Here is an 11,980-nt window from a genome sequence, read left to right on the forward strand (position 1 = left end):
ATACCCTGGGTCTGAAATGGAACCCCCAGACCTGCTGGAGCCCCCACCACCACCGTGGAGAGGGACAGGCAGTGGGCAGAGAAGGCAGCCCAGGGAAAGAGTGTGCAATGGGACACCATGTGGGGAGGAGGGTTAGGGTCAAAGGTCTAAATATATGATTACAAAGGGACAACAAACAGAAAGCTGAAGGAATTTCAGAGAGAGGATGTTTTGGTGGTTTTAATGGTCCAGTTGAGGAGAGTGCCCGCAGATGATGTTAACAGAGACCCAGAAAGGACAGAGGAGACCAGGGTAAAAGCAAATGGGCTACATTCTTTGTCTTGTAAAGGAGCCTGCAGTCATTGTTTGTGATTTTGATTTTGATAATAATATAAATGTGGGTTTAATAATTTTCATGAAAAAATAAATGGAACCACGAACAGAATTAAAAACAGGATGTCTACTTTCCAAATCACTGCAGAAGATAAAAGCAAGCAAAACAGGCTACAGAAAGAAAAAAAAAATTAAACATAAAGGAACAAAAAGAAATTAAAGAACTTTAAAAACACAGTCAAAATTCACATGACATTGGCCCAAGAATAAGCAATAATGACAGCAAATGTGAACAATCTAGTTTCCTTATTAAATTCCAAAATGTCTCCGATTAAATATATTTTAATGTAAAACTTGATAAACCCACCTAAATAAAAAAAATACACAGCAAGGGGAAGAATCCAGGTTTGGGCACAGATATCAAGCACAAATAAAAATAAAGTAGGATTGGTACTGTTCATACCAGGTAAAATGGAATTTACTAGGAAGTACAGGGCACGTGTCGTGGGAAGTCCTTAAGCGGCAGTTACACGTTGGTTCAAACACACTCCTGTTTCCGGGTTGGTCTCCTCCTTTTTCAGGTAGGAAGGAGGATCTTCCAAGTAAGGCATGGCTGTGGGACTTGTTTTGGCCAATTAAATGTGAGTGTAAGTCTCCTACATCAGCTCCTGGTCCCTCTATGTGTGAACTCCCAGCAAGCTGCTTCTGGACCCCCCAGGGTCGAGGAAACCTGCTCTGATTGGGAGATGCAACTGCTCAGCCATTGTTTGGTAAGGAGCTGCTCTGGAGGGCTGCCCAGACCCACAGCAGACTTTGGACAGCCAAGAAATAAATCTTTATTTTAAGCCGCTGAAATTTGGGGGCTGGTTGTTACCACAGCATAACCTCACATATCCCAATACATACATTAATGCTGAATCTTTCTAAAGAAGTTACAACTATATCACTATTAAAATATAAGGATAAATAGAGAAAAAAATTACAGTGCATTTTTCCAATATCATGATTAGTCTTCAGTGAATTCATAGAAGGTCAGAAGATTTGAGCCTAGTAACATTAAAGGCAAAACGCATTAGATGCTTACAGAATTTTGAGCAGTGCGAACACGTTCATCTTTTTTTTTTTTTTAATTTATTTGACAGACAGAGATCACAAGTAGGCAGAGAGGCAGGCAGAGAGAGAGGAGGAAGCAGGGTCCCTGCTGAGCAGAGAACCTGATATGGGGCTCTATCCCAGGACCCTGGGATCATGACCTGAGCTGAAGGCAGAGGCTTTAACCCACTGAGCCACCCAGGTACCCCTATTCATCTTATTTTTAAAGTATTCATGAACTTTTATGAAAGTGATTACAAAATAGGAATGAATAATTTCATAAAGCAGAGAGTATATAAACACTGAGTCTAAGCTCAGTAAAACTAAAATTAATTGAGGAAAAATTAAATCCCACTTGGAATTATCAGGGAAAAAAAAAACTAAATCGGGGCACCTGGGTGGCTCAGTAGGTTAAGCCTCTGCCTTTGGCTCAGGTCATGATCCCAGGGTCCTGGGATCGAGCCCCGCATGGGGCTCCCTGCCTGAGGAGGAACCTTCTTCCCTCTCTCCCTCTGCTGTTCTTCCCCTGCTTTGTGCTCTCTCACTCACACTCTCTCAAATAAATAAATAAATAAAATTTTAAAAAATCAAGTCAACAGATTATTGAGAAGATAAAAGTCAGAATGCCATATGTCAAAATTTGCGGATATGAATACAGCCATACTCAGAAACAAAAATTAAATTACAAATTTGGAAAAGGTACAGGGAATTGTTAAGGAAACCAATATAAATAACATTAGTAAGTAAAAAATATACGCACAAAAATAGATTAGAAAATAGCAAAACAGAGGAATTAATTAAGAGCCTGTGTCCTGGTACCATAAAAAAGGGAAAAACATTACGGAAGTAGATAAACTTCTGCCCCTTGCAAATCCCAATGTACTTTGTTGGCCAACAGTTCTTGGCTCCCAAGCTGTTTCTGGAGAGGGCCACCCACACAGGAACGTGTACGTGAGGACCCACCTTCGAAGTGACTGACGGACAATATGATGTCAGAATCAGGAAGAATCAGGAAGACGGACCTCATTGAGGTGCCTGAGAGAGAAACACCTCCCAGCCTCAGCCTATAGACTATCAGGCACCAGCAGGAGAGGGAGCGAGAAAGGGAGAGGGTCGGGTATTTCTCCTTGTTTGGGGACATGTCCTGCCCCACCGTAGGACAACTCCTCCACCCAGCTCCAACTCAGGGAGTTGGAAGTTTCTCCCTTCCTCCCAGGGGAGGAACTGGCAACCCCCGGCTCCTCGGGGGCACCTGTCCACACCTCTGTGATGGAGTAGTCCCTTCCGTAAAGCCTCTTCCTGTGAACCGTCCGAGTCAAATTCCATTTCTGATGCGATGCTGACTGGCTCCCTTCCCACTTACATGGTCCCTAAGAGAGGGTCGGGCTCCTTAGTCTGTCCCTTTCTAGGCTCTGAGCCTCTCTGATCACCCTCAGAGCCCCCCTGCTCCCATGCAGTCCCTTTGGACCACCCCTTTGGGGTCATGGCTGTCACGGGAGGACCTCCCACGTCTTGGGTGCATGGAGTGGGGGAGATGGACTCCTGGAACCACGTGCCTGGCCGAGGACGTGGAGAGGCTTCCTCCCTAGAGCTCCCATCACTTCCATGGCAGGTGCAGGGATGGTATATCTCTGGAACCATTCCTCCCAGGTGGTCCTGGCTGTCGTGGCCGCCCCGCATGGGACAGAAGCTGTGGATTCCCCAGGCAGCTTTGGAGGCGAGGTGCTTGTGGAGATGGGGGAGACCAAGACCCAGACCAGAGGATTGGAAACTCTTGGGTAATACCACCTGGGACATCTCTGAAGGTTTCAAAACTCGTCCTGTTCCTTGTGGAATATTTGTCTATCTTTCCTGGCTTTTCAGCAGAAATTCCTGCCGGGATGACATGTCCTTGTCACTGCTGCGGAAGCAGCCATAGGATTTCAGGTTTGGATAGCCGAGGAGGACAGGCTGTCTAACAACATCCTTGCCCAGCAGACCGAGGAACTGCCTTCCAGCTGGTGGGGACGGAAGCTGACAACTGAGTTGTGCGTGCTATTTGTGGACTAATTCATGGGTGAGGGCTACTTGGTGGGATAACATGTGTACTTGGGCTGGGGGTTACCAGCATCCTAGATCCTGTCCAACCTTTAGCTGGGTGACTCCCTGAACCCCAGAATTCTCCCTGCTTGAGTCTTTGGGCTGAGGGGAGAGGTACGTGCCTCACCACCAGCAAAGTCCACAGTGTACCTGTTGCCTTCTTGTTCCCCCTGCTTCTGCAGCCCCCCTCTGGATCCCCTGACTTGGGGTCTGCAGACAGCACAGCAAACTGAGGCACTGGTGAGGCCCAAGTGCTGGAACCCCTCACCCTCAATGACACGTTCTGAGTTCTGAGCCACAGAGGTGGGTTGAGACCGAGGAAGACAGCCATGCCCCCGAATAGCAGCTCCCCACTCCCCAGGCAGAGGTGGAATTTGAGGGGGCGGTGGGAAGGTCCCTAACTTCTGCAGCTGGAAACTATCTTAAAAATAGTTTTCTTGGGGCGCCTGGGTGGCTCAGTGGGTTAAAGCCTCTGCCTTCAGCTCAGGTCATGATCTCAGGGTCCTGGGATCGAGCCCCGCATTGGGCTCTCTGCTCCGCGGGGAGCCTGCTTCCTCCTCTCTCTCTGCTTGCCTCTCTGCCTAATTGTGATTTCTCTCTGTCAAATAAATAAAATATAAAAAAAAAATTTTTTTTTTAAATAGTTTTCTCACCTGGACGAGGTCACTGGGTTGTCCTGAGAGCCTGCAGCAGCAGAGAAGGAAGGCATGGAGCTCAGAGGCCCACAGAAAGGCTGGGTGCTCTGGTCTCCTCCCCCATGTGCCGGTTTTCCAGGGCAACCACTCAGCCAGGTCTGCCGACCTGTGACGTCGGGGCCACGCTGTCCCAGTTCCCCTGAGCAGGGTTGTCATATATATCCCCAGCTGATAAAACCAGCCCCAAAGTCTCTTTTTGTCCCTGATCTCACCAAACAGGGGACAGAAGACAGATGGCAGGGGTCACTATGTCGAGGATGTGGTGAGATGATCTTGGAGTTATTTGATTTTTTGGCAGGTTTCAGGCCAAGAGATTCTAAATATTCATAATGTCACAGTCAGGCTGCACAGGGCAGAGGCATAACTGCTGGCAGCTTCGTGTGACGAGACACACCACGACCACCAGCAAAGCAAGTGGGCTGTGAAGACACAGAAGCTCACGCCTTCTTGCTCTCTCTGAGGACTTCAGTCTCTGTCCCTGTTGACCACGACATTCACCCTGAGATCAAATGGCCCACCATTTGCGTTTGTGCGCAAACGTTCACTCGGTAACCTGGCCAATTCTGCAACCTACACGGAAACCTGAATCTCCCCAAACAGGAGGGAAGTTTCCAGTTCTTTCCCTCCTCTACTAACAGAGAGAAGATGGAGTAGAATTAGAGGACCCTCAGTCAGCTAAATTCCATTTAGTTTAATTCACAGCTCTGACTTCTCAGCTGTGAAGGGCTCTCAGCAGAGCCTCCCGACCTGGCCGAACCGGTCAGAATCACCAGAGACAAAATGTATGTGGCGGGTCCTATTCCTCACCCCATCGACCCTGAGGGGCTCAGATTCAGTCAGTCAGGGCTTGGTAGGAGCAGGAGTCTTTACTTTTAACAAGATCCCCAGGATCTTTTTTGTTTGTTTGTTTGTTTTAGGATTTTACTTATTTATTTGAGAGAGAGGGAGGAGAGAGAGCATGAGTGGGTAGGGGAAGAGGGAGAGGGAGAAGCAGGCTCCCCACTGAGCAAGGAACCTGACATGGGGCTTCATCCCAGGACCCTGGGATCATGACCTGAGCTGAAGGCAGACATTTAACCTGATTGAACCCACAGCGGGAGGGAAGAAAGGCAAAAGACTTCTCTTCACATTCCCTCTCTCCCTCACTCTAATATCTTAAAAAACAAATGCGGTAAGTAAATAAAGACAGTTTTCAAGATGTTCATGGAATGACTTTTTTTTTTTTTTACATTTTTCCACTAGTTAAGACAAAACATTACAATGATTGACTTCTTTCATTTAGTTACATAAATAAAATTTTTATAAATATCTCTTTATAAACAATATAAATAGCTTTACAACATAAATACATTTATGCATGACATGAATTTACAAACAGCAACGTTTTACAGCTGGTTTTGTCAGTCTCATCAAAACTGCCCCTTGTCATCACGATCGTGCAGGTGTGTGTTGCATGTATATAATATATATATATAATATATAACTTTTTATTTTTCATTTTCAAAAAACAGACAAACAATAAAATCATACCCCCCTTCCCAAATAATAATAAAACAGCTGGTGTTGTGTATTCCCAGTACCAGGAAAAAAAAAAAAAAGAAAAGAAAGAAAGAAAGAAATGTAAAAGCCACATTATGTCGGAGGGGTTTCCAGATGGCTGATGACCAAGAATGACCTCAGCAAAACGGAGCAAGTTCCCGATCCTGAAACACAGAGGGGACATAGGGACACTTAGCTGAGGAAGCCCAGCCTGCAGGACAGTCCCTTTTCCATGGCAGTGGGAAGCAGCGTCCCACCTGGGCTGACTTGAGGGGGGTGGGAAGGGGCCCCCCTCTGGCCCTCCCCTCACCTCCTGCTGTGTCTTTGGTGCTTCCTGTCCCAGCACAGGTGGACTGAGGATGTCTGCCAGCCCTCCTCCCCCTCAGTGTCCCTGCAGGCCTGGCCCATGGCACTGGGTAAGGCACAGGAAGGGGAGGAGAGTGAAAATGCTCTTGTCCCCCCCCTTTTTTTTTTGCTCTGACACAAACCCTCCTCGGGGCGCTTGCCTCGGCTTTCTGTGTCTGCGTGACAGCAGAGGAAAGGGGAAGACAAACATCTGAGGAGTTGGGAGTTCTGGGCTCAAATCCCAACTCTGACATGAACTTCCTGGATGGCCCAGGATAGCTTTGAGTATCGCTTTCCTCACCCATAAAATGGGATAATAGCCACCTCCCAGGGCCAGCTTTAAGATTCAGCAGGGGGCCACACTTTGGGCATTGGCCCGAGTGTCTGGGTCACAGCTGCCCCTCATTAAATAGCACTTCCTTCTTCAGCTCTCTGCGCCTCACAAAAGGTCCCCTTTGGACGCAGATGAAACGGGGTCTCACGCCAGCCCTGGGACAAAGAATGGTCATACTGGGTTCGCTGGGTTGAGAGTTAAGTCTTTTGATGCGGGCTCTACCAGATCTCTGCTAATGGGCGTGTGGGTACTGTGTGGCCCGAGGAAGGAGTCCCCCTGAGATGGTGCCCTCCCAGAGGACAGCACACACAGAGGGACCCTGGGCCTTGGTGAACTGTCCCTCACCTCCCGTCTCTGGGTGTCCCATGTGTTTAAACAGATGACAGATGTCTGTGATGTCCCTGGGGCTCCTGGGCAAGGTGTTCATTCAGGCATCGGCCACACTCCTTCTCTGTCATTAGAATTTTATAATCAAGACTATAACCATCAGCGACAGTCATTATGGTGGCTGCTTAGAGTCAAAGTCAACTTCTGAGTGAAGAAGTGGCCACAGCCTGGGACGGGTTTTCACTGATGTGAAAAATCTAAGCTGCCTCTCTCTTTGAAGCTGAGACAGTGAGCTGCCCTGGTCATCTCTGCTAGGAGGCTGCTGGCAGCAGGAAGGATGCTGTCTTCTCGTGACAGCTGTGGCGTGCGGCTGGGGCTGGGAAGGTTAAGGTGTGGAAGGTGGCTGTTCAGCTAAAGGACAGAACTTCTGGGGGGTTGACACATCTCCCTGGTCAAAGGGGCTGAGACGTCCTAGCAAACCGCCTCCTCCCCAGCTCCTCCCCACCTGCTGGACCATCACCTGGTACCCTGAGACAGCCACACCCAAGGCCAAGGACGCTACGAGAACGTGCCTGCCAGACACTTTCCAGTCTCCCTTCCTCATCTTGTCTCCCGCTAACCCGTTGAGTAACATTTGTTTAGATTCTAAAGCTTGAGGTTGGTGCTTAGATTGCAGCGTGAACTGAAATTATGAGGCCTGTGGCTCCATCGCTTCATTGTTTAGACAGGACAGAAGAGAGCAAAGCCACCACAATGGACGCCACTACAGGCCAGAATCACCTCTTCCTGGGCAGGGGCGAGTCAAGATCTCAGAGAAATGAAGCCCCTGCAGAAATGGGGGGGAGGGGCACACAGTCAAGTCTGGCTGTATGGATGGGAAACCCTGCTAAAGCCCAAAGCGGGTGGGAGAGGGGTGCCCCTAAACTGGGGGGAGGGGCATGTTTCTCTGGTCATTGACAAACATTTTTCGGAGCCTCTCTGGGGGTGCCAGGTGTTCCAGATCACCTTAGGCTAGCACCTGGCCCTGAAGTTGTTCATGAGTTCATCTGGAGGAGCTAAGTAGGTTTCCGAGAACCATGGCTCAGGTGGAAAAGGGTTCTGTGCTGCCAAAAAGCCTGGAGAGCTTCAAAGAGCGGTGCTCTCTGCCCTCTGGGGGAAGACAGTGTGGATGCTGACAAGGCCTTTTGGGTAAGAGAGCCGCCTCCCCGTGGTCTCCGAGGGGGACAGACAGGCTGTGCAACCCAGATTGGCAGCAGCCAGGCCACTAGAAAAGGCTGGAGACCAAAAAGAGTCAGATCCTAAAGCACCTGAATATCATTTCAGAGGTGGGCTCTGTTTCTGGGTGAGAACTGATGGGCAGCACGATGGGACAGGAGGGGGGGAGGTGGGGGGGACCTTTGAAACACTGCTGGGAGGCAGCACCCGGCAGGGGCTAAAGGGAGCACAGGGGTTTCCAGCCCTGGTAGAGGGTGAGGAGGCCACACCAGAAACTGGGGTCCCGGGCATGGTGGAGACAGGGAGACCGTGAGGAGCTCAGTTTGGGACATGTTTAGGTCCAGGTTGGGGAAAAAAAAAAAAAGAGTTATTTTAGTCTTTTTCCCTGCCCTGAAATAATGCCATAAACACTGATTTTCCATCCCGAAGTCTCTCAGGCAGCAAGCAGCATCAATCAGCACCCTGGACAGACCGGTCTGCTCACAGCCAGGGCTTAGAGGTGGAAGAAGAATCAGAAAGCTCTGGGGCAGAAGGGGATCCTGGTGATGTGGACAGAGGGCTATTCTCTCTATTGTGAAGGGGCAAGTATACCTCCAGATATGGCCAAGTTCAACTGGGGAAGCAGTCCTGACCTGCAGGCTGCCTGATGCCTGGGTACCAGGATACCAGAGGCTGGTAGATAAACTTACCCTCTGTTTGTGTGTATGCCCTCCCTTTTCTGCTCCCACAAACCCACCATCTCCCCTCAATACCCTCAAATGGCCAATGGAGACCAGTTCTGCTGGTTGGCTTATGGTCTGGAGGGGGACAGGACCCCACCAAGTTGTCTCTGCTTCTCTAAAGGAACTAAGGTGGGTTCATCCCTGTTGAGCCATTTCTGACCTTGCCAAAGTTCCCTGACTGCTTTATCCCTCGCTTTCTTCCTCTGTAAAATGGGACGGTAAATGGGGTTAGGGGCAAATGCCTCACACACACACTCGTTCTCGTGCCGGGATCGCCTGGCTCTCCTCCAAAGGTCGGTTGGGAGGCGGAGGAACTGGCCAGTTGAGGAACTGGCCGGCGGGCGGGGGTTCAGGCTTGGTTCTGCGGGACGCCGCGGGGGAGCTAGGTATGCACAAGCTCCCGGAGCCCAGGGTTGGTGGTACTCACCGCCGCCAGGGGTCGCCGCACTAACATCCCAAGCCGCTCATGGAGCCGATCCGGTCCAGCTTGAGGCCGAAGCAGCCCTTGGACAAGCCCTTCTTGTTGCCTCCTTTGTATTTGCGCGCGTTGGGGTGCTCATGCAGAAGGCGGGCCCACGCCGCCCGCGACTTGGTGTCCACGCGCAGGTCGCGGAGCAGTCGCGACCGGTCGCCCTTGAGGTTGGCGCCGCCGCCCCCGGGAGTTTTGTCGCCCTTCTTCTGACTGCCGCCCGCAGCCTGGGGCTCGGCCAGCTCCTCCCCTGGCGGAGTTCGCGGGACCTGTCCGAGGGAAAGGGCAGACAGGTGAAGGGACGCCCGGCGGCAGTGCGAGGTACTTTGCGGGACCCCTGATGCTCCAGCCCGACGCGCCCGCCAGCCAGCGCGATTTGTCCCTTCGGAGCCCTGAGCGCTCCCCCACAGCTTCGGGACAGCTCGGCGCGGCATCCACCTGCCACGCAGCCGCCGTTGTACGCTCCTTCGGGGAGCCCCTTGCCCTCCCCTCTTTGGCTCCTGCCGGGCTGGCCACACTGGGGCAGGGGCTGCGCATCTGTCGACATTCCCGAGGCTGGGGACGTAGACCCCCCAAGTTGGTTTGGAGGGCTCCCCGGCTCTTACCCGTGCACAGCTCGGAGAAGAGGGCCATCTTCCCGCCCTCTGCTCCGTCTTGTGCGCCGCGTCCTCGTAGGCCCCCGGCCCTCCCATGGCCCCTCACAGTCCCGATGTCCATGCAACAGCACCCACCTTTGGCGGCGCCCCGGGCTTGGCTTCGGAGGGCCGGAGCGAGAGTAGCGTGAGCAGCAGGGCGCAGGCCAGCAGCTGGGAGAGGTGCATGGTGCCGGTGGGGTCGAGGGGCGCAGACCGGCGGCAGCGAGGGCTCACGGGGGCTGGCGGGCAAACAGGCAGGCGAACGCGGAGCAGGCTAGCTGGGCTGCGGTGTGGGCGCGAGTCCCAGTATTGCGCGGCGCCGGCTGGGTGCGCTCTGAGCCCGCAGCTCGGCTCGCGCCTTTATAATCCAACCTGCCGCTGATGTCATCCTCCCGCCCACCCCGCCGCCCGGGCCAATGGCACGCGCGCCGAGGGCCCAGAGGGGGCCGCGGGGGCTCCCCCACTGCCCCCACCTACATTCCACTCCCGAGGGATCCCGCGGCTCCGCCAGCTCTCTCTCGTCGCACTCGCGGCTGCAAGGCGGCGCGCACAGGGAACTCCATTTGCAGCGAGCGCGTGCCAGGCATGACAAGCGTTGGTGCTCCCGGTGCCCTGGACACACGCTTGGACCTCAACACATGCCCTCTCCCTAGAAGAGATCAGTTTCCCTTTTTGCAGGTGCAAAGACAGGCTCAGAGGAACTAAGTCACTTGCCCAAAGCCACACAGCCGGAAAGTTGGCCCAGCGGGAAATCCACGCAGATCTGTCTTGTTGCCAAACTCTTCCCTGGGTACCAGACAGGCCTGGTACCGTGGCTCCACCTTTCACCTACTCGGAAGTTCAGATCGCACCAACGTCTTTGAGTTAGGAAGGCAGAGGATGGGGCGGAGGTCTGCGCCGGAGGCGCAGGAAGAGCGAGGTTTGCCTGGGGGCCGCAGGGGGGAGCGCAAGTCCTACACGGGAGAGTGAAAGCTTTTCGCCTGCGGGTGTGTTGGAGAGTGACTCGCGAATGAGATGGGCTAAGAGGGCAGGCCCAAGATACTGGTGCTGGGGCGTGTGTGCGGCAGCATTCTGTCCTGTTCCTGGGGCTGTAAGTTCGCGTTCAGCCTGGGTCCACCGCCCAGAACCGCCCAAGGTCTGACCCGGCAGATGGCTTCCGTGTGCACTCACGGGTGCGCGCCGGGGCCTGTCTGCACCTATGCGAGGAACCGCAGCGCGAGCAGGTTCGCTGCCATGTCCTATGCACCTGCACGGGCTGGGGAGAGAGCTTCACCCAGCCTGGAGCCCAGTATGGCTTCCGAGAACTGTGACAGGCGGTTGCCTTCATTTTTTTTCAGGCTTAGGTAGGTCTGTGTCAAAGCTGTCAGGACAAAGTCACCTATATCAGCTGCTCACAACTCCCTCTCCTGGGGTAGGGTGTCTTGGTGCCTTGGGCTCAGAGGAGTCCCTTGGGGATGGGCCGTGGAGGCAGAGAGCCCAGAGCCTCAAGAATTGAGTGGGGTGCAGAAATGTAAGATTCCATTGCCCCCCGCCCCCCAGCAGCACTCCGCTGGAGAGCACACAACAGGGGTGTGGAGGTGGTCCCAAAGCTTGAAGACCAGAGCCAGAGGCAGGTGCCTGGATGAGCTGTTTCAGGGAGAGGAAGCTGTACCCCAGGTAGAGGGCAGTGGCCTTCAAGAAGGGCAGGGGGAATCAGGTGCCACGTGAGTACTTCCCACAGCCGGGCCTGGGCCTAGATGCAGGAAACATTGGCACAACTGTCCCTCAGGCTCTCTCCTTCCCATCTGGCACTGCAGACCCACGGAGCCCAAGATCCCTTTGCGTTGGAAATAACCTGCACCCAAGGTCTGAGTTGGGGGTAACGGAATTTCTGAGCCTGAAGAGGATTCAGACATTGACAGGGCATCCTTTGGGAGTTCTGGTGAGTTGATTCCCACTTCCATGCAGCGCCCCCCCCCCCCCCATTGCTGCTCCTTGATAACACCCATAGAGTGGCACCACTCTTCATTTGAGGAGTAAGGAAGAGGAGCAAGAAGGGGGAAAGAGGGAGGGATTTCTGGGTGGGTGATGGGAGGGCTACTCTCCTCTTTGCCTACTGATCGAAGGAGAATGTTACCAATCTGGAACTTCTCTGGAGTTTGCTTTATTTACACATTTTTAAAGAGCTGGGCAGAATTGACTAGGGCCAGGCGTGGGGCTCGTTTCCAGGGGACAAC

General features: G+C 52.8%; 1 protein-coding gene across 1 annotated transcript; it reads right to left on the reverse strand.

Moving 5' to 3' along the window:
* Positions 1-5,419: 5,419 nt before the first annotated feature.
* On the reverse strand, positions 5,420-10,079 carry NPPC (natriuretic peptide C). Its single transcript, XM_046019543.1, has 3 exons — positions 9,861-10,079; positions 9,088-9,398; positions 5,420-5,881 (listed from the first exon to the last, which is right to left on the reverse strand). The coding sequence occupies exons 1-2, from the start codon at positions 9,948-9,950 to the stop codon at positions 9,108-9,110; spliced, it is 381 nt and encodes a 126-aa protein (XP_045875499.1). The 5' UTR covers positions 9,951-10,079; the 3' UTR covers positions 5,420-5,881; positions 9,088-9,107.
* Between the last annotated feature and the right edge of the window lie 1,901 nt (positions 10,080-11,980).

This window comes from Meles meles, chromosome 9 (genome assembly GCF_922984935.1).
Source record: "Meles meles chromosome 9, mMelMel3.1 paternal haplotype, whole genome shotgun sequence".
Classification (NCBI taxonomy): Eukaryota; Metazoa; Chordata; class Mammalia; order Carnivora; family Mustelidae; genus Meles; species Meles meles.

What these genes read in the sequence shown, in the direction of transcription:
- NPPC (XM_046019543.1), bottom strand. Translation starts at nt 9,950, where the DNA reads ATGCACCTCTCCCAGCTGCTGGCCTGCGCCCTGCTGCTCACGCTACTC. An exon ending in AGCCCGGGGCGCCGCCAAAG is followed by an intron (nt 9,399 to 9,860) that starts GTGGGTGCTGTT and finishes TCCCTCGGACAG; the next exon opens with GTCCCGCGAACTCCGCCAGG.